This window comes from Sorghum bicolor, chromosome 8 (assembly GCF_000003195.3).
Source record: "Sorghum bicolor cultivar BTx623 chromosome 8, Sorghum_bicolor_NCBIv3, whole genome shotgun sequence".
Classification (NCBI taxonomy): Eukaryota; Viridiplantae; Streptophyta; class Magnoliopsida; order Poales; family Poaceae; genus Sorghum; species Sorghum bicolor.
Genome location: NC_012877.2, coordinates 3,868,718 through 3,889,578, shown reverse-complemented (window position 1 = coordinate 3,889,578; position 20,861 = coordinate 3,868,718). Strand labels below are relative to the sequence as shown.

The following is a 20,861-nucleotide window of genomic DNA, read 5'->3' as shown; positions in this document are numbered from 1 at the left end:
TATCCATGAGGGCATGAACCGGTTTATGATATAGAGATGTACAACATATTGTTGTACTTTTAGAGAAATGATTTCTTTGTAAATAGAATCTAGACTTTCCTGAATGGTCAAGCGATCTTGGTACAACTTGTAAAGCACGCCCGGCTTACTCATCCTTGTAATTCTCATAAGTTGTGTATCAACACTAGGATGAGCTCCAACACCATCATGTGTGTTTAACAGAAATCCATGGTAAGCTATTCTACATCTTTATTGTCTATACTTAAGGTGCATAGGATCTTATATTTGCAATTTTTGGATTTCCAATGACACTAAAAATGGAAGGTGCTCGGTCTGTACACTTATAGTTAGTGAAGGAAGAAGGGTATTTATTGTGTAATTTGTACATGTGCCACATTAAGAAAACAGATAGTTTAAATGTTTATACACCAACAGTACCCTTAAGAAACTGCTAATGTAAACATACGATTTTACACCGGTGATAAAGCCAATTGAGAATCATTTTTTTACACTGGCGGTATTGCTAAGTAAATGGACAGTGCAAATCTTATACTTATACTAGCGGTTCACTTAACACTATTGTCAGTGTAAATCCAGACATCAGCAAAAAAATATTCTTTTTAGTAGTGTTTGTTATTCTTTTTAGTAGTATTTGTTCTTGTGTGTCTTGAGATGCATATGGAATATATACAGTATACGTATGAAGTGTTAATCCACGTGTTCCACTATCACAATTCCTTACGGATTTTTGATGATGTGGCATATCAATTGGGGAGGAGATATATAGAAACAATTTCTCCATGGGAAACCATTTCGGCTGATCATAAATTCTAGGCACTTTGATTTGAGAAAGTGTCTACATATAGCATACTACTTCTAGGCATATTCTTATATCACCATTAAATACCACAATGATAGTTTTCCTTTTTTTTTAATTCCTTTGTTTACAGGTAAAGAGTGGTGCCGGGCATGTTGCCACAACAATCAGTGTTCATCTACTTTAAACAGAAAGAACAGGGCTGTTTGTAACTATAAATAATCTGTTCACAGGCGAGGCTGAGACTGACATTCAGACGATAAGCTCCATACAACAAATTATTTTTATTTTGGAATCTGCTTTGACCATTAATCGGTGTTTGAGTTATAGGATATATATTTGTGTTACGGTTCTGAACTTCTGATGCTCCTCAGACGAGAATAGTGAATCTGTCAAGTCTTCCAAGGTTACAAGTTGTTTGTGTCTATATCCCCGTGGCACCAAAAATCTTCACCGGCTCTGCCAGATTGCTGGAAATCACCTTGCCAGCCGCCTCCGGTAACCCGCCGGTGCCAGCGATGTAACACTCAACTTGTAAAAACTTTGCCATGTAACACTCAACTTTACTTCCCTACCAAGCATTATATCAAGTCACTCAAAGACAGATATTTCACCAGACCAGCTACAAGAAGCAATCACATTAGGCATGACTGGGTGGTACACAACATCAGTGCATGCTTCTTTGAAGGCTTCTATTTTCCTTAAAAGCCTTGCCGACTTGTAATCATAAAAGTAGATACATCCATCAGATGAACCAGATGCAAGTTCTCTTCCGCTCAGGGAAAAGTTGCACTTCACAGGGAAACCCCACACTCCATGTCCTTCAAACCGCATGTACTTGTTCAGCTTGAAGGGTGGCCTTGCTGAAAAAATAGCAATGTAGTTCCCATTGGATTGTGCAACAAAAGATGCTTCACGTGGGTGGTATCTTACACACGGGCATGTGAATGCTTCAGTATAAACCTGTCATATACAAATGGTTCATTCTGTTAACTTCCATCCTGCTGGTAGGAGCCCAATCCCTGTTACTGCAAAATACACTCCCTGGACTAAAGATGGAAGAAATAGACTAGAACGTGATGTTTATTTATATATAAAAAAAGGAAAAAACTGAAAGGGAAAAAAAACAAGGACCAAACAAAGAAGGGTCCAACAAAGAAACTCTAAGTGGCTTAATATTATAGGGTAAGATTTTACATTTCAGCCTTCAAAATGTGACTTTGATTGTTACTTATTATCTGTAACTTACTACACTCTGACTTATAAATTTAGTTTGAAATTAAACTTAATACTAGTACTAGCAAATATAGTAATGGCATTTTCATACATCCAACTTTGACAATTTTAAATATGTCGATGTTCTGATGCTTGAATGTTTGACCACAGATTTGCCAACTTTAAATGAATCCGAAAGGAGGTAGTACTACAAACACACAGATATATGGAACTAACAGAACCACATACACTTAAGGACTAATAAGAGCTATACACCTATTACCTGGTTAGATAAAGGAACTTGTCGCGAGACATCCCAAACAACTATAGTGTTCTCACTAATATTGCTTCTGGTTGTGTCAGTTGAAGAGATAAATTGTCTCCCATCAGCACTGAAGTCAATGTCAAGGATGGTTCCAAGGCTTCTTTGAAATTCTTTTGTTACCAGACCACATCGAATATCCCAAAGTCTAAGGGAACCCTTGGACCCACCAGATAGGAAGAGATCAGGGTTGCTTGGATTGAACTTGATAACCTCCACAGCTTGATCATCCTTGAATACTTTCATTACTTTTCCCTCAACAACATCAACTAGCTGTAAGGAACAATCAAGCCCTCCAGAAAGTAAAAAGGGCCTATGAAGGGACCACCTTACATCCTTTACAGCAGCAGTGTGATGTTTCAAAACACGAGCTGTAGTATTCCCTTTGTCCCATACGTTCCATACATGAACCTTGTGATCCATTCCAGCAGAAGCAAGAAGATGCCCTGCAAATACTTTTCTTTGTGAATGTCTATTGAGTGAGACTAATTAAATAAAAGCTATGCAAAATCATCATGGGTATTTTGTACTGTATGTCAATAACCAACCAACAAAATTTGAAGCTGGTAATTCTATGAAACAACTCATCTCATGCATTGGTACTTCCTATCAAATTGACACGTGCACCATATTATTAATAGTGTGAGTTAAAAGTGAAACACGAAGAATAACAAGGAAAATTCCATGAAGATATTGCCAAATGTAATATTTCAAAAGCATCCCTATTTGACATCAAATTACCAAGAAACAAGGATTGTAAGCATTTCCATAGAAGATTAGAAGTACAAAATCGAAGGTGAAGATCAAGGGGACAGTGGAGAAGATATATCTTGGTTTGCATAAGATCAGAATTTCGGTATGGTCAGTTCAGTCCTGATAGCCTTCCCTAATCTAAAGAGTTACAATATAAGCATTCAAAAGCAATAAGGTGAAAAATCCCTACATGAGAACCTTTTGTAGTTTTCTTAGACTTACAATATTACCGTGTACCTTCATAGCATCATCATTCACACTGTGAGTTTAGATGGTTCAGTGCTAATCTACTAGGGCTAGTAGCTAGATTGTTGAGAACACTGAGAATGCCAGAAGAGCATTAGTAGAGAATCCATGTTTGCATGGTGGAAGGACAACCCGTGCAACACCTATTATTGCCATTTTCTTGTAGAATATGGGAAAAAAAACTTCTCATAACTAAAATTTATAGATAATAATTTGTCAGTTTCGATTTTAATGTCGGTACAACATTAATACCAGCACAGCACTGGGCACCCACTTTGCTTCCTGGTTACTATAAGGGAAGTAGAGAAATGTATCATGTTGAAGAACCACCTTATTATATCTCAAATTGCATACCCCAAATCCCCATGACTGCTGTAAAACCAATGCATTATGTCTTTGATTAGAAGAGGGATAATTCTGCATTCTCTTAATATCCTAATACATGACCCTACAGAATGGCTAACTCATAAAGTTCTAAGAACATTTACTCATTAATAACATAAGTCAAACAGAATATTAAAGATCATGGAAGCAGAACTATGTAAGAATAATTACTAACCATGACTCGGTGACCAATCTACACAGTTGATTGCCTTAGTGTGACCCTTCAAACAAACTGAGAGCTTCAAAGGGAAACTTGTGCTTGGTCCAGGCTTTGGTTGGCATTGCAAGGAATGCAAAATGTCAGCTCGTAGATTTGTATTGTTGATAGAGCCAACTGTAACAACATGTTCACTGTTACAAGAAATACAGAAGGTAGAAAATGGTCTGCTCAAGCAACATATAAAAATACTAAAGTACAGATGTGTCACTCCCTAAACTAGTTCCTCGTGAAATCATCATGATAACAAAAAACAGGACTCTTGAAACAAAGCCCCTCAGTTTTCTCACACAAGTGACACAACAATTACAAATTACGAAACAAGCTTTTTATCAGCCTTTATCCAAGACCCCTGAACATTTTCTTCAAACAGTTTAAACCATTTCAGATATCTAATCATGGAAGATTAAATTCGTCCTGGGATCCACTACACAATTGACAAGTCAATTTATGTCAGAACTAATCACATAAAACTATCCTGAACCCAGCCAGCAGTCTGGTGAAGCTGGTGTCTTCCCATGAGAGCAGCTAGTCAGCAACCCGGGATGAATTTTATGCTAGGATAATCAGCATCTTTCAATCTGCTGCAATAGGGGCCCAGAAAGCTCACCTGCACAATAAACCTCCGCTCTCGTCACCGGAGACAGGGGTGATCCAGATTCTACATGCACCTGCGATGAAGCTAGGAGAGCACGCTCCCTCTTGGAAACATACCTGCCGCTGGATGGAGATGCTAGCGGCGTCACTGTGTTGAGCAGGGGCTGTTGCGGGAAGCAGTGGGTTGGAGGGAGGTATTGGTGAGATTCCCACCGCGGCCGCTTCAGGGGAGGTGGAGCGAAGGAGGCAGACCCAGTGGCAACCGGTACGGAGGAGGGTGGGTCAGCAGCATCCTCGTCGTCAGAGGTAGCGCCATATGCAGCGGAGAGGAGATCCATCAGCAGTTGGGGTTTTGAGTACTCCCTCTGTCCGAGACTGCAGGGGTGTTCGGCAAGCTGGCTGAAGCAGCCAAGCCAGCAGGAGCTGCAACCAGCCGCAGCAGCCACAACACAGTAACTTTTTTCACCTTCATCAATTTAAACATGGCAGGAACAAGCGGTCAAATGGAGGCAATTCAATATTGCTGCAGTAACGTCTTAGCAGACCAAAAACAGATGATTCACAATGGCAGCAGAACTATTAGCTGTTGATACTGTAACTCGAGATGAAGGGTCCATGTATCAGGTCTTTTCAGTTATGGCAAATTTATGTACTCAAGGGTCGATGACCTCTCAGCGAGCAGGAAAGCTCAAGTTATTTAAACATAAGGTAATTGGATTCAGGTTTGTTAAATAGAAAAAGGGTTTATAAATTGAACAATGGACCTGAAATTATGCTAGGCAGTTTTAGAATAAGGTACTGCATTCATAGTTCAACACACATTTTAATCCTCTCTCATACCTTGGTTTATTTCAAATTTGTATCACCTTAGTTCTAGGCCATTTGAGCTTAAAAGTTACTACAAGAAACAAAACTAAACTGTAGGCAAGGAACAAGGCACTGAGTTGTGTACAATAAGGACAGATAATAAAGCTAATTAGAGTTCACCTTAAGTACAAGCCTGTGATAGAAGTTTCCGTATGTATATTCTACAGAATCAAAATGTTCAAGTTTTTCACGAGTCTATGATGCAGTGCACGATTAAATACTAGTCGATAGTAGTACATTTTCACAGTTAGTAATAGACATAAAAGTAGACTTGCACGATTAAATACTAGTCGATAGTAGTACATTTTCGCAGTTAGTAATAGACATAAAAGTAGACTTCTATACCATATACGTGATTATTAAAAGGCATAAGGTCATGAGAATGAAAATCCTGTTTGTCATGAAAGCTACATTTTTTCTGATATGTTTATTCTCTATCATAGGCAAACTATAGAACATACAAGACCAATGCGAGTGAGGCAAGCAGAACAAATCGTAGAACATAACGTACTGTGATTTTGCAGTGGCAGGGCAACTGGCTCTGACTTTTTGAATAAGGCCAGGATCAAACCTGATAATAATTGCCAATGAGTAGTTAGAAAAATAGGAACTAACGAGCATCACAAGTAATATATAATCATCGAATGTACTAGTCCCATCAGTTCATAAGCTGTTGTTTTTAACGCAATGGCAGGAGCTATGCCTTTCAATTAAGAGAAGAACAGAAGTTTATGTACAGGTTCATAAGCTGGTAATTTCAACTCTATTCTTAAAATAATCATGCTCTGTAGGAGTGCATTTGGTCATATAGGCCCTGGCTTGTACGGATCCATTATAGATAAAATTACGTTCGAGTAATCATCTATGAAGGTATGTGTATGCTGTATGCATGAATATGTAAGCTGCAGCTAGTTGCATATTTGACAATACATAAAACGATGTCCGAGTAGTAATCTTTGAAGCCATTTGTATACAACTATACATTAATAATTAGCTGGCACAATTCCACTTAAAAGTTTGGCACCACACACAGTGATACGACGCAAGAAAGGATGAGGCTCGTCTGGGCGAATAAGAGTGCTCACCGAGCGGGTCTGTGACGGTGGTGGCCGTTGACAGAGGGGAAACAGGGTCGGGCAATGCTCAGGCAGTGGTGGCCTCAGATCCACACCGGCCCGCCGCTGGGCATCCTCCTTGCGTGAACGCGAAGATGAAGACGGGCGCGGCGTGGTGGAGAAGATGGCGCAGCCGTCCTCCCCTCGACGTCGAGGAAGCGGCCGCAACCGACCGATTGTCCGGCGTTGCGGGAGGAGGCGACGATGGCGCCGCAGCGGCAGGGGAGGAGTGCGGGGATGGAGGCGACGGCGCAGCGGGAGGGAGGGGCCGCCGGCCGCCAGACACGAATCCTACGAGTCGACGGGATTGAGCGTACCCTTTTTTTTAATGGCAATATCGTGTATATCAGAGAGAGCGACAGGAATAGAGTCGGGCCATTCGTTCCGCTTCGCCGCGGCCGCCGCCACCGTCGCCGCCGCCCCGCAGAACCCTGAACCCTAAAGGCCGCCGCCACCATGGGCCGCCTCCCGCCCCTCCCCCGCCCCGCCGCCGCCGCCGCCGTCGCATCCACATCCACACCGGACATCGTCGCGGAGCTCGGCCGCGTCATCTCCACGCGCCGCTGGAACAAGGGCCGCGCCTACAAGCGGCTGGCCCCCTCCGTGACGGCCGCGCACGTAGCCGACCTCTTCCGCGCCCCGGTGGCGCCTCTCGACCCGGCCACCGCTCTGGCCTTCTTCGAGTGGGTCGCGCGCCGCCCCGGGTTCCGCCACACCGCCGCCTCCCACGCCGCGCTGCTCCAGCTCCTCGCCCGCCGCCGCGCGCCGGCCAACTACGACAAGCTTGTCGTCTCCATGGTCAGCTGTTCCGACACCGCGGAGGACATGCGCGAGGCCGTCGACGCAATTCAGGCAATCCGTCGAGTGGGTGGTAAGCGACTCGTGCTGTCCCCAAAGTGCTACAACTTGGCGCTCAGGTCGCTGCTGCGATTCGACATGACGGAGTATATGGAGAAGTTGTACTCGCACCTCGTGCAGGAGGGATTGTTGCCAGACACAGTGACTTACAACACTATGATCATGGCATACTGCAAGAAGGGCAGTCTTGCCGTAGCACACCGGTATTTCCGTCTCTTGAGGGAGTCTGGGATGGAGATGGATACATACACATGTAATGCATTGTTGCTGGGGTACTGCCGAACAGGTGACTTGAGAAAGGCTTGCTGGCTACTTATGATGATGCCGCTGATGGGTTGCAGGAGGAACGAGTACTCCTACACCATTCTGATTCAGGGGCTCTGTGAAACACGGTGTGTAAGGGAGGCACTTGTGCTTCTGGTCATGATGGTACAAGATGGGTGCTCCCTGAATCTGCACACATATACACTCTTGATCAAAGGTCTTTGTAAGGAGGGTAGGATTCATGGTGCCAGGAGGGTGCTTGAAGAAATGCCTCTGAGAGGGGTGGTTCCAAGTGTTTGGACGTATAATGCAATGATTGATGGTTACTGTAAGTCAGGAAGGATGAAGGATGCATTGGGGATTAAGGCACTGATGGAACGAAATGGGTGTAATCCAGATGATTGGACATACAACATTCTGATTTATGGCCTATGTGGTGAGAAGCCAGACGAAGCCGAAGAATTGCTGAATGACGCTATTGTGAGGGGCTTCACACCTACAGTTATCACATTCACTAACATCATTAATGGATATTGCAAGGCTGAAAGGATTGATGATGCACTCAGGGTAAAGACTAGCATGTTATCAAGCAATTGCAAACTTGATTTACAGGCATATGGAGTGTTGATCAATGTCCTGATCAAGAAGTGTAGATTCAAAGAGGCTAAAGAGACAGTGAGCGAGATGTTTGCAAATGGTTTAGCTCCTAATGTTGTCATCTACACCTCTATAATTGATGGGTATTGCAAGGTTGGGAAGGTTGGTGCTGCACTAGAGGTCTTCAGATTGATGGAACATGAAGGTTGCCGTCCAAATGCATGGACTTACAGTTCTTTGATATATGGGTTAATTCAGGATCAAAAGCTTCATAAGGCAATGGCTTTAATAACTAAAATGCAAGAGGATGGGATAACTCCTGGTGTTATCACGTATACTACTCTGATTCAAGGCCAGTGCAAAAAACATGAATTTGATAATGCTTTCAGGTTATTTGAAATGATGGAGCAGAATGGCTTGACGCCTGATGAGCAAGCATATAATGTCCTAACTCATGCACTATGCAAGTCTGGAAGAGCTGAAGAAGCTTATTCGTTTCTCGTCAGGAAGGGAGTGGTCCTCACAAAGGTAACATATACATCTTTAGTTGATGGTTTTAGCAAGGCAGGCAATACCGACTTTGCTGCTGTCCTTATAGAGAAGATGGTCAATGAGGGTTGTAAGGCAGATTCGTACACATATAGTGTACTGTTGCAGGCTTTATGTAAACAAAAAAAGCTGAATGAAGCTTTGTCTATACTGGATCAGATGACCCTAAGTGGAGTCAAGTGTAACATTGTTGCTTATACAATAATTATCAGTGAAATGATCAAAGAAGGGAAGCATGACCATGCTAAGAGCATGTTCAATGAAATGATTTCATCAGGACATAAGCCTAGTGCAACCACATATACTGTATTCATTAGCTCGTACTGCAAGATAGGTCAAATAGAGGAGGCTGAGCATCTAATTGGGGAAATGGAAAGAGACGGTGTCGCACCTGATGTGGTAACCTATAATGTATTCATTAATGGTTGTGGGCATATGGGATATATGGATCGTGCATTTTCTACTCTGAAGCGCATGATAGATGCATCATGTGAGCCAAATTACTGGACTTATTGGATTTTGCTCAAGCATTTTCTAAAAATGAGTTTGGTTGATGCTCATTATGTAGACACATCTGGTATGTGGAACTGGATTGAGCTGGACACAGTTTGGCAGCTTCTTGAAAGGATGGTGAAACATGGCTTAAATCCTACAGCAGTGACATACAGTTCTATCATTGCAGGATTCTGCAAAGCAACACGTCTAGAAGAAGCATGTGTACTTTTTGATCATATGCGTGGAAAAGATATATCTCCCAATGAAGAGATATACACAATGCTTATCAAGTGTTGTTGTGATATCAAGCTCTTTGGAAAGGCCGTGTCATTTGTTACCGATATGATAGAATTTGGGTTTCAGCCTCATCTCGAGTCCTACCACTATCTTATTGTAGGCCTCTGTGATGAGGGGGACTATGACAAGGCTAAATCACTGTTCTGTGACTTACTAGGAATGGAGGACTATAATCATAATGAAGTTGCATGGAAAATTTTGAATGATGGTTTGCTCAAAGCTGGCCATGTGGATTTTTGTTCACAGTTGCTGTCTGCTATGGAGAATAGACATTGTCAGATTGACTCTGAGACATATTCAATGGTGACTGATAATATTCATGAGGCTTCTGGCAGTGTAGTCAGTGAACTCAGAGGAGAAGCTGCCTGACCTGACCCATGGTAAAATTCATTTTGTATTCTTTCCCACGGTGCGCAATTGTTTTCTGTGTGCCAGTGCTTAACATTTTGTAAGCATCCATTTCATCTGGGTCATCCGATATAATGGTTAGTGGTCCCACAGATCATGTGGAGTCTTTCTTCCATTTTGTTCATGATTCCATTGAAGCCCAAACTTAGGAATATTCTAATTCTTATTGGTCTGTATCAACCTATAATCCAACATTTGGTAATGTTTAGCCTGGCTGTTAGTATTGTAAAAGTGTATGCAAAAGCCTTTGGTGGACAACTAGTTTGAGTAGATTATTCCTTCTCTATGGTTGTGTATTGTTCTGGTGCAAGCGGTAATCAAATACTGAAATTCTACCGCTTACGATTTGATGTTTACTACTCCATCCATTCCAAATTATAAGGCATTCCAAGAATCTTGGAGAGTCAAAGAAACTCAAGTTTGACCAAAATTATAGACAGAATTAGAAAGAGTTATGACATCAAATAGATATACTATGAAGATATAATTAATGAAGAATCTAATGGTACTTAGTATAATAAATGTTATTATCTTATTGTATAATTTTGGTCAAACTTGAAATGCTTTGACTCTCCAAGATTCTTGGAATGTCTTATAATTTGGGATGGATGGAGTACTTTACTTAGCTTTACCATATATTCGTATTCATGTTGATTTGATAAACAACCAGGCAGAGAATAGTTTTGATGACATAACTGGCAAAGTGGTAGCTGACTTTGGCTGTGGCGAGTGTTTACTGGATGCTGAGTGAGTATGTTTAATTTGGTAATTTTAGGCAATCGTGTTCTTCTTTCCCTGACAATCCCTTGTAATGTCTACTTCAGTACTTTTAAAAAAAACAAACTTCCTGTTTAGTGCTTATGTTTGTAGTTTTGCACGGTTCTTTTATACGATCTAACAAGAAGTGTTTGCCTCTGTAACTGTGTCTTGATAGATTGTGCCTAAGCTGTTGTTTGCTAGTAATTGTGCACATGTCTTGCAGATGGATCTAAAACAAAGAGTAGTATACCATGTCATGAAATGATTTTAGATACTGTAGAATACTTTAAATACTCCTCATTAATATTTATGGCACACAGCTGAACCAAACAGACCCATAGTATGCTACCTGATATAAAATTAGGATACCATTTATTCTGGGTGATATTTATCTCTCCTGTACCTACAATTCTCAATATTTATAGCAGTTCTATTCTCTTTTTTTTTCAACAGGTCATGGCTGAATAAGCTAACATTTGCCAATTTTCATTACTGTGTACAGCCTGTATAAAATGATATCTAATGTGTGATACTTAGGCTCTGTTTGTTTCAGCCAGCTTCTGCCTTTTGCCCAGAAGCAGAAAGCTGAAGCAAACAGCCAGCTTTTGAAATCGGCTTTTGGGAAGCAACACTTTATTTTTATTAGAAATTTAGAAGCTAGAAGCTGGTCTGTAGGAACTTATGTTGACTTCTAAGTTCTAAGGGATGATAATCTGAGGGGTATTACATATATTATACATTCTAACAAACATGTCTCTAGAAGCAGTGACATCATTTAAAAGCCAGTTTTTGAAAAGCATCAGCACAAACCACATACCCTTAGATATGATGCTATTGTTTATTAGTGTGCCAGTGCTAATTGTGATGTACCGTTTTGATATACTTGCTTTAGAAGTTTCTTGGTAGTGTTGGGCATGCAGCCTACCTTTTCTGTTTCTTTTTTTCTTTTTAACAAAACTTGGGATCGAGCATCTGATTATCCCTTTTTGAAAATTAAACTACTCCAGAGCAATGAAGCCTCAATTTCATTAATATAGACTTGTTGGTTCTGCTGGTATTTATGAACAGGTACATTGCTTAGGAGTGAAAGTAAGAAGCCATTTCATCGACTGATCATCATTTTCCAGGAAATGACAATGCTTATAAGGGTGATTTAGTTCGAAATGGCTTTGATAGATGTCCTGATCCTGATGTAAATCAGATATCTGGCCAGCATTTGTTCAAGTATGCCTATCCACAATCCCGATGTGTCTCTCTCTCCTCTCTCTCCCCTCCCCCCTTCCTTTCCCCTCTTCCTGTCTCCATTACAGGCATGTGTGTACACAGGCTTTAGTTACTTCGATACAGTGGGCCCTTCTCACACATTATTATAGGCGGTGTTTCATTTGAATGGATAAATAACTTAATCCTTCTTTTTTCCATGTAGCATGGATGCTTACTGCTGCTATATTCATCCTGTCACTGCGAAAAGGTTGCAAGGTTTGTGGAGTAATAACTTGGAGCAAACTAATACAGAAAAATGGTCATCATAGTAAATTCCTGCTGCCTCCTTCCTGTCAATTAAACAGAATTCACTGCCAGTTTCTTTTTTCACATCTAAAAATCAACTTTATTTTCTCCCAATTTGAGTAGAAGAGTTATCTTGCTCTCTTCACGATGAGGACCATCAGCAAAACTTGCACAATTAGCAGACAAAGCTGCCCTGGATCAAGTCTGTAAGGCAAAATCATCAGATACTCTCAAGCATTCACCTCATGATGAAATAGAAGGGGAAATAGTTTATTTACAATCCAGGCTATCAATGGTGTTATTTCTATGAAGCTGAGATATGGTAAGTTTTTATTTGTCATGTACATTATTATTCCTTATGCAGCTATACAAGATGGTTTTGGTTGTTGCTCTATTAACTCCCATGCTGCTGCAGTACTATCTTAATAATTAGTCTTCACAGTGCTAAAATGAACTGCTTAGATGTGTTTATATTTCTTTAGCTTTCTGAATCGAAATTTCAGTCCATGTTATATCTTGCAGAAGATTTGATACTCAAGGTTGTCCAGAATATTTCTTATGAGTTGGATTCTTTCAATAAAAAAGGAAAATGAGATCATATCATTGTGAATCAGTTTCTTCGTGATCTGAGGGAAGCTAAGAAGCACAGAAACTCAGAGGAGACACCAGGAAGTTCTAGCTATCCTGGCTGCAACTGCACCTTCTGTTGTACCGACCTCATGAAATGCAACAGTGAGGAAAGAGACAGAAAACAATGTGACATCTGCTAAACGAGAGGTTATTACTGTGCTTTGTTTGTTCAGTTGTTTCTTGTCAGGCATTATCGTTTTTTTTTTGTTGACTTCTGTCTGTCAAGGCTCTTATCAACATGATACTCCTGCTGGTGAGATTTGGAACTCACACCTGACCCTCTCTTCTCGGGCTCGAGTCACTAAGAGCCAAGGTTAAAACCAATTTGTCCCTCGCGACTCACGACTAGTGTGATGCCACATAGACTAAAATCATTGTGAACCCACGGTTTAAACCAATTTGTCCATAATTAGACAGTCAAGGCTGTATAAAATAATATCTGATTTTGTACTTTGAGGGAAAATTGGACGGTGTAGGTAGCCTAGAGAGGCAAAATAGACTTTTCCCACCATTTTATGTACACAATAAATTGGGTCTCAATCAGTTTGAGGCCCAATCTGAAGTCTAATTTGAGTCCAAACTGAATCCAATTTATTGGGACTGAGGCATATTTCCAACCACCTCCATTTCTCCCAGTTTTGATATGAACATATCAAGACATACTTCCGTGTCAACTACTTGACTGTTCGGAAAAGAGAAGCTATTCAATTCTAGTCAATAAAAAGCTATCTTTAATTTACATGGGAATGGAGAAGCAATGAAGTGCAGAATTACAAGGTGGCAGCTTTATGGGGGGAATCAGGAGCTTCCATGAGCAAGTATATACATTGCAGAAAGGACGAGGAGCAAATGCTGCTTCCCTCCGAGAGGAAGCATGCATTACAGTTTCTTCTTGAGGCTGTTTCGCACACTGCCGATCGTGGTTTCACGACGAGATTACGCAGTTGCAGCTGCGGCGGCTTCCTCGGTCACCTGGGACGCCTGCTGCAGTGTGCAGATGAGGTTGCGGTCGCCGTAGACGTTGTCCACACGACCTGGCAAGAACACAACAGGGGAAGCAGAGATTAGATTAGCCTCGCTGGAAGTGTTAACTGTTAAGCGACGAGAAGGCTTTCGCCTTTGGAGACGACGGTTGAGCGATTCGTACCAGTTGTTGGCCAGAACTTGGCGCCCCGGAGCCATGCCGCGGGGAACGCAGCGTACTCCCTGGAATACGGCTTGCTCCATGTGTCACCCATCAAGAGTTGCGGTGGGTGAGGAGCGCCCTGCACAAACAAAGCAAAAACACCTGTGAAACTCTGTAACACATGCAAATGCAAGAGGTGCCCTGGCTGTGTGACTGCGAAACCATCTCCAGTGTGGAAGACTTAGCATGCTAAAAGACACATACTCTTTACAGTTAGTGATCGCTTCTTTCTTTAAAGTTATTCAGACCCAACAGGCAAGGAATATGATTCAGAAGGACCTATGTGAAGAGAGATATGGCTTGATATGGTGAACAAATGCTACCTGACTGATACCATTTTTTGACACTGAGATATTACCTTCAGGACATTGTTGAGCACATCTGCTTTGCCATTTTCTATCTCTGCGATCTCTTCCCTGATGGAGATAAGAGCATCACAGAACCTGTCCAGCTCGGCCTGCCGCGACGACAAAATGTTATGATATCATAAGCTAATGTGAAATCAACTAACTGATATTAATGGGAAGCAAAAGATTACCAAAAGCTACATATGCTTACCTTGCTCTCACTTTCAGTTGGTTCAATCATAAGTGTGCCAGGAACAGGCCATGACATGGTTGGTGAGTGAAATCCGTAGTCCATCAGGCGCTTTGCCACGTCCTCTGGTTCTATACCAGCAGTCGTCTGACAAAGTTCCAGGAGCCGGTTAGAGACTGCAATGCATCGATGCATGGTTGGATTGCTAGTATGATTCAGATACAAGTACCTTAAATCCTCTTAAATCAATGATGAATTCATGGGCAACAGTTCCATTGACTCCACGGAACAAAACTGGGTAGTGTTTCTGCAAAAATGATCATTACCAAGTAAATTTTAAACTAATTTGATGAATATAACAAAAGTCACTAAGGTATGCTGTCACTGAATGAAAAAGTACCTCTAGACGTTTTGCCATGTAGTTTGCATTCAAGATCGCGATCTTTGAAGCATCAGTGAGTCCTTGTGAACCCATCATGGCTATATATGCATAGGAAATTGGCAGAATCAAGGCAGATCCCCATGGAGCAGCAGAAATGGTACCGAGAGGGTCGGTTTTCTCAGGGAGAGGAAAGCCACCAGTGGGAATCTGATAATAACTGGGTTAATCAGATGGTGTGGTTGTATTTTCTTTTGGATGAAATGATGGAAGCATGGATAAATTATGAATAATTTTTCTGGTTTAGTGCTCTGCATTTATAGAAGGGTCTGATTTGTTAACACATCACCACTAAATAGTACAGTAGTATCACCTGCAATGCTTTCAACATGAAAGAAAATGCTGCAAACACTTTCTTGCTTCACTAGTTTAGGACAGGACATGAAAATAAGTCCTTAGGTTGCAGAATACGATAGACAACAAGGGTTATAGTCTCAAAAGAATAATGTCAGGCCATGTTTAGTTCCTACCAAAAAACTTTTCGCCCCATCACATCCAATGTTTAGACACATGCATGGAGCATTAAATATAAATTAAAAAAATAACTAATTACACAGTTTGCATGTATTTTGCGAGACGAATCTTTTAAGCCTAATTAATCCATGATTGTACTAATTGCTATAGTTACAAATGTGTTACAGTACCAAAAACTTTTCTTTCGCAAACTAAACAAGGCCTAAGATTGGTCGTAGCATAGAGAAACACATGGGAAATCTATCTTAATCTTCAATCTGAACATCTTAGGAAACTGTTCTTGGAAGTTAAACATGGTTATAATAATCTGTTTTGTGTTGTATGAACATGGAACTTTATAAGCTCGTAAAATAAGAGTGCAAGGTCGTGACACTTTCTATAATACTAAACTTGTGTCACAAATCAAGTTAAGTGTTTAATATTGGGCAGTGCTAATATGCCTCAAAATCTGAATATTTGCCTCAGATCGGAATATGAATTTTTACAGATTGACAAACGAGAAGATAAAGAATTAAGGGAACTTACCACTGGGTGAGAGGGTAAAAACGGTGCCAAATGCTTCTTAACCCCAATAGGACCCATGCCAGGACCACCTCCACCATGTGGAATGCAAAATGTCTTGTGAAGGTTAAGGTGACAAACATCAGCTCCAATAAAACCAGGGCTTGTTAACCCAACCTGTAATAAGGAAACTTTTGTAAGCTCAAGGAAATTTCTAGTGAACCGATTATTTTGGCAATAGCTATCCAATAAGGGGCCATTTAAGTCCTTCAGGTGAACTAGGAGAAAATATTTTTCTTATAGAACAAAAAGTAGTTAGGAACATACAGTTTGATAGATTATACACAAAATTTTATCACTAAATATTTTCAAGAGAACCACAGAATTACTTATCTTGCTAATGCTAAGTACTGAACTCTAATAGATTTGTCTCACAAGTTCACTACGCAAGTATTTTATTTTCAAAATTAAGAAGAATCAACTTCATGGCATGTTGGAGTGCTATCTACACATAGCAATATAAATGTGTCCCATAATTTTTTAGAACAATGATTTCTTGAAGAGAGTGCTCGCATAATGAACAAAGTACAGAAGATGGAATAGCAGACTATGAAAAAATAACCTGAGCATTCATGTTAGCCCCGTCCATGTAGACCTGTCCGCCATTTTCATGAATGATCCTGCAGATCTCATCAATGCCTTCTTCATAGACTCCGTGAGTTGAAGGGTAGGTAACCTGAAAATATGTTAATATTGTAACACTGTTATTTTCGGCATACAGCAAAAAGAATTTGAAAAGATTCTTTTGAAAACTACAAATTCCATCCTAATTAAAATTTTCATTTTCCTTAAAAAAACTAATTGAATTTTCACATTTCCATGGTTCAACAATATTCGCTCTAATCCACCAATTATATGTACATCAATGGTTGGCACCTCTTTCTATTCCTATTTCCTCCTATTGTATATGTTATGTATGACAAGTACCATTAGATGAAGTATTATGAGGCAGATGTGATTGCAGAAGTCATCTATCTCACACCATAACACCAAATAAAGCAAGAAAGGCTACACAGTGACATTTTTTTTTTGAAACAAACAGTGACAATCTTTCAATATAATATAAGAATGAACTACATAAAGGTCAGCTATTTTTTGAAAAGCCACAGGCGAGAGAATCGCCATGCATATATAAAATAGAGATGAAAGAGTAAATTTCAGATGTAAATCCTCATATCAAAAGGGTATAACAAGAGCAAGAGTACCATCAGAGCAGCCAAGTTGTCCTTGTTTGCTTCTGCAGCTTTCCTCAATTCCTCGATGTTTATGTTACCCTTGGAATCGGTTCCAACGGCAACAATCTTCATTCCAACCATAGCAGCACTTGCAGGATTTGTGCCGTGTGCTGAGACAGGAATGATGCAGACATCGCGGTGGTGTTCTCCTCTTGACTGCATTTTATCAGCATAATTCTTTAACAAAGATTACTAGAAAAGCAAGAGAGGAAAAGGTTAGGCCACATATATCATGACATACGTTGAGGTAAGCACGGATAACCATCAATCCAGCATACTCTCCTGCAGCACCAGCATTTGGTTGCAAAGAGAAAGAATCAAAACCTGTGATCGTGCATAACAGGTTGCCCAAGTCGTCAAACATTTCCTATGACAGAAAACAAGTTATTTCAGATGTTTGGAAATTCATGCTGCGAAAACTTTGCCGTTAGGATAGAAACTGAATCATGGTCGTCCTTACATGGTACCCTGCAGCCTGATCAGTTGGGGCAAATGGGTGGAGGTTCGCGAAGTTGGGATACGTAACAGGCATCATCTCAACAGTAGCGTTTAGCTTCATTGTGCAAGAACCAAGAGGGATCATACTGTGGCACAGTGAGAGATCCTTGGACTGCAACTTATGCAGGTAACGAAGAAGCTCATGCTCTGTGTGGTACCTGCAAGTCCACAGCAGCATGGCAAATCAGAAACATAACCGACAAATTAGTGGAGCAGACGAGCAAGCTGCAGATTTCAGAGCCACGTACATGTTGAAGATTGGATGCGTTAGGTAGGGGCTCTCGCGAGCAAGGCTGCTAGGAATTGAGCTTGAGACCTCTGGGGCGAGGGATTCAGCTGTGAAGCTTGCCTGAAAGTGTTTCCAATGGCAAACCATTTAATTTAATATTTGGATCTAATTTGACATCATCACCAGTTAATAACACACGCACATTATACTTTGCAGTAACTGAATGAGTACTTACTGATTTGCCATTGTTGAACACCTTGAACAGCTTGTCAACATCCTCCAGGGTGGAGGTCTCATCAAATGCTACGGTTATCTGCAGGAGTGCATCAGAACAAGGAGTTGCTCAGCTCTCAAAATCATCACTACGAGCTGGAATGAAATAGTGACATGTATAGTGAGGACAATAAAAGCCCACCGTGTTGGCGTCGACAACCCTAAGGTTCATCTCGTTTTTGACAGCTTCCTTGGCGATTGCACGTGCATCAGAGCACGTGACCTTGACCGTGTCGAAGAAGGGCAGATCCTGAACCGTCACTGTCCCGAGCTTCTTGAGGCCGTGGGCGAAGGTGCCAGCCAGGCCATGAACCCGGTCAGCGATCGCCTTCAGCCCCGCCGGACCGTGGTAGACAGCGTACATGGCAGCCATGTTGGCGAGCAAGGCCTGTCAAGTGTCAACCACCACAAATGTCCTTGTCACTAACTGCTACTCTATCACTAACACACTAGTGAACGACCGATCGGGTCACTGTCAGGCAATTTGGTGAGCGGGTGGCGGGGTGGGTGGAGTGCGCCGAGATCGAGAGGTACCTGGGCAGTGCAGATGTTGCTGGTGGCCTTGTCCCTGCGGATGTGCTGCTCCCGGGTCTGCATCGCCATGCGGAGCGCGGGCTTGCCGGTGGAATCGACGCTAACCCCGATGATCCGGCCGGGCATGAGACGCTTGTACTCCTGCGACGTGGCGAGGAACGCGGCGTGCGGGCCACCGTAGCCCATGGGCACGCCGAACCGCTGCGCGGATCCGACGGCGATGTCGGCGCCGATCTCGCCCGGCGGGCGCAGCGTGGTGAGCGCGAGCAGGTCGGTGGCCATGACGACCTTGACGCCGTGCGCGTGCGCGTCCCTGACGAACTGCGCGTAGTCGAGCACCTCGCCCTCCGTCCCCGGGTACTGCACGAGCACGCCGCAGACGTCGCCGCCGCTGTAGTCAAAGTCCTTGGCGTCAGCGACGACGACACTGATGTCGAATCCGTCGGCGCGCGTCCGGCAGACATCGATGGTCTGCGGGTGGCAGTTGGACGCGATGAGGAACGTCTTCTTCTTCCCCCTAACGATGCCGTTGCACATGGCCATGGCCTCAGCGGCGGCGGTGGCCTCGTCGAGGAGGGACGCGTTGGACATGGGGAGACCGGTGAGATCGGCGACCATGGTCTGGTAGTTGAGCAGCGACTCGAGGCGGCCCTGCGCGATCTCCGCCTGGTACGGGGTGTACTGCGTGTACCACGCCGGGTTCTCCATGAGGTTGCGCAGCACGACGCCCGGGACGTGCGTGCCGTAGTACCCCATCCCGATGAAGGACTTGTAGGCTTTGTTCATGGACGCCAGGCGCTGCATGTGGTCCAGCATCTGCGACTCGGTGAGCCCGGCGTCGAACCTCCCGGAGAAGCGCATCGGCGGGGCGCGGATGGCGGCTGGCACCGTCGCGTCGATCAGCGCGTCGAGGCCGCCGTCGAACCCGCAGGTTGTTGCCATCGCCGCCTGCTCCGCGGGCGTCGCCGAGTTGTGCCGCCGCGGGAACGTGTCGCTCGGCTGTAGCGCCGACACCGACACCGGCCGGCCCTGCGCGTGCTGGTGGGGAGGAGGCCGGCGGCGCTGCTGCTGCTGCCTCCCCGCCGCGGGAGCCGCCGGCGACAGGGTGGAGATGCCGCGGGACGATGACGTGGCAGGGGACGCGGTGGTGGTGGTGGTGGTGGCCGCCGCGAGCAGGCGGCGCAGCAGCGCGCGGCTGGCGTGGCGGCGTGCGCGCTCCATCTGGTTGGGTGGGTAGGGGAGGGGGCGCGAGGCGAGGCGGAGGAATGGGAAGTGGCCCGCCCCGCGGTGGGAGAGGACTCGGCTTCCGCTCCTCCTGACGAGAAGAGCGGGCGGCGGCTGGGTGCCTGGCTTGGCTAGTAATGCATGCAGGAGCAGGAGAGCAGCTGCGAGTGGTATAGTGGAGGTGGAGTCAGCACGCACGCAGACGACACGGGGAGTAGGTGACGGGGGCAACTGGAATGTGATCGGCAACGGGAGGCGGAGCGAGCGGATGGCGTTTGGATGGACGTGGAGCGCGGCGGGTAGCGGAGGCGGAGGCCCAGCCACAGAAATCGGCGATTCGGCTCCGGCGGCTGGAGAGGATTTTTCCGCCGAGCGTCCTGGGCTGGGCGGTCTCCTCTAATTTTTGCGGCGCCCACGGCCTCGTCGGTGATGGCCGGGCAGCGTGGCTGTCGAAGTCGGCAAACCCGTGCTGGCGACGGCGACGGGACGGGGATCTGGCGGGCTAGCCCGCCGCCGGCGCAGCACGTTGGGTTGGGTGGCGGCAGGTGGACGGATGCGGTGGTGGGCGCGCGGATTGGGTGTGCTGCGTCAGTCGGTCAGTGGTTCCGGTGGGGACAGGAGTTTTGTTGGGATCCATCATCACCTACCGCCAAAGAATCTCTGGGAACCCGTGGGGACGGTCGTTGGAGGAGGGGACGACGGATGTGTTCTTGTTCCACCAACCGCGTAGTAGAGCAATCTGATCTCCTATGTTTCAGCCATTTCAGCTCCA

General features: G+C 43.8%; 3 protein-coding genes across 7 annotated transcripts; 1 reads left to right on the top strand and 2 right to left on the bottom strand.

Annotated features, from left to right (window-relative positions):
• LOC8066988 (WD repeat-containing protein 25) lies at positions 905–6,640 on the bottom strand. Its single transcript, XM_002441805.2, has 6 exons — positions 6,504–6,640; positions 5,930–5,989; positions 4,565–5,017; positions 3,913–4,071; positions 2,316–2,800; positions 905–1,780 (listed from the first exon to the last, which is right to left on the bottom strand). The coding sequence occupies exons 3-6, from the start codon at positions 4,887–4,889 to the stop codon at positions 1,409–1,411; spliced, it is 1,341 nt and encodes a 446-aa protein (XP_002441850.1). The 5' UTR covers positions 4,890–5,017; positions 5,930–5,989; positions 6,504–6,640; the 3' UTR covers positions 905–1,408.
• On the top strand, positions 6,966–13,169 carry LOC8079833 (pentatricopeptide repeat-containing protein At5g65560). Of its 5 annotated transcripts, none has more exons than XM_021446082.1 (5): positions 6,966–9,973; positions 11,829–11,984; positions 12,187–12,239; positions 12,393–12,591; positions 12,792–13,169. In XM_021446082.1, the coding sequence occupies exon 1, from the start codon at positions 6,990–6,992 to the stop codon at positions 9,960–9,962; it is 2,973 nt and encodes a 990-aa protein (XP_021301757.1). In that variant the 5' UTR covers positions 6,966–6,989; the 3' UTR covers positions 9,963–9,973; positions 11,829–11,984; positions 12,187–12,239; positions 12,393–12,591; positions 12,792–13,169. The 5 variants fall into 5 exon arrangements, with proteins under 5 accessions (XP_021301757.1, XP_021301756.1, XP_021301755.1 ...); XM_021446081.1 differs by having other exon boundaries at positions 12,187–12,282; XM_021446080.1 differs by having other exon boundaries at positions 12,187–12,291.
• Positions 13,468–20,405, bottom strand: LOC8066987 (glycine dehydrogenase (decarboxylating), mitochondrial). Its single transcript, XM_002441804.2, has 15 exons — positions 18,866–20,405; positions 18,474–18,719; positions 18,294–18,371; positions 18,078–18,178; positions 17,792–17,987; positions 17,573–17,698; positions 17,302–17,487; positions 16,659–16,772; positions 16,061–16,213; positions 15,023–15,211; positions 14,852–14,929; positions 14,644–14,769; positions 14,444–14,542; positions 14,047–14,164; positions 13,468–13,933 (listed from the first exon to the last, which is right to left on the bottom strand). The coding sequence occupies exons 1-15, from the start codon at positions 20,084–20,086 to the stop codon at positions 13,836–13,838; spliced, it is 3,129 nt and encodes a 1,042-aa protein (XP_002441849.1). The 5' UTR covers positions 20,087–20,405; the 3' UTR covers positions 13,468–13,835.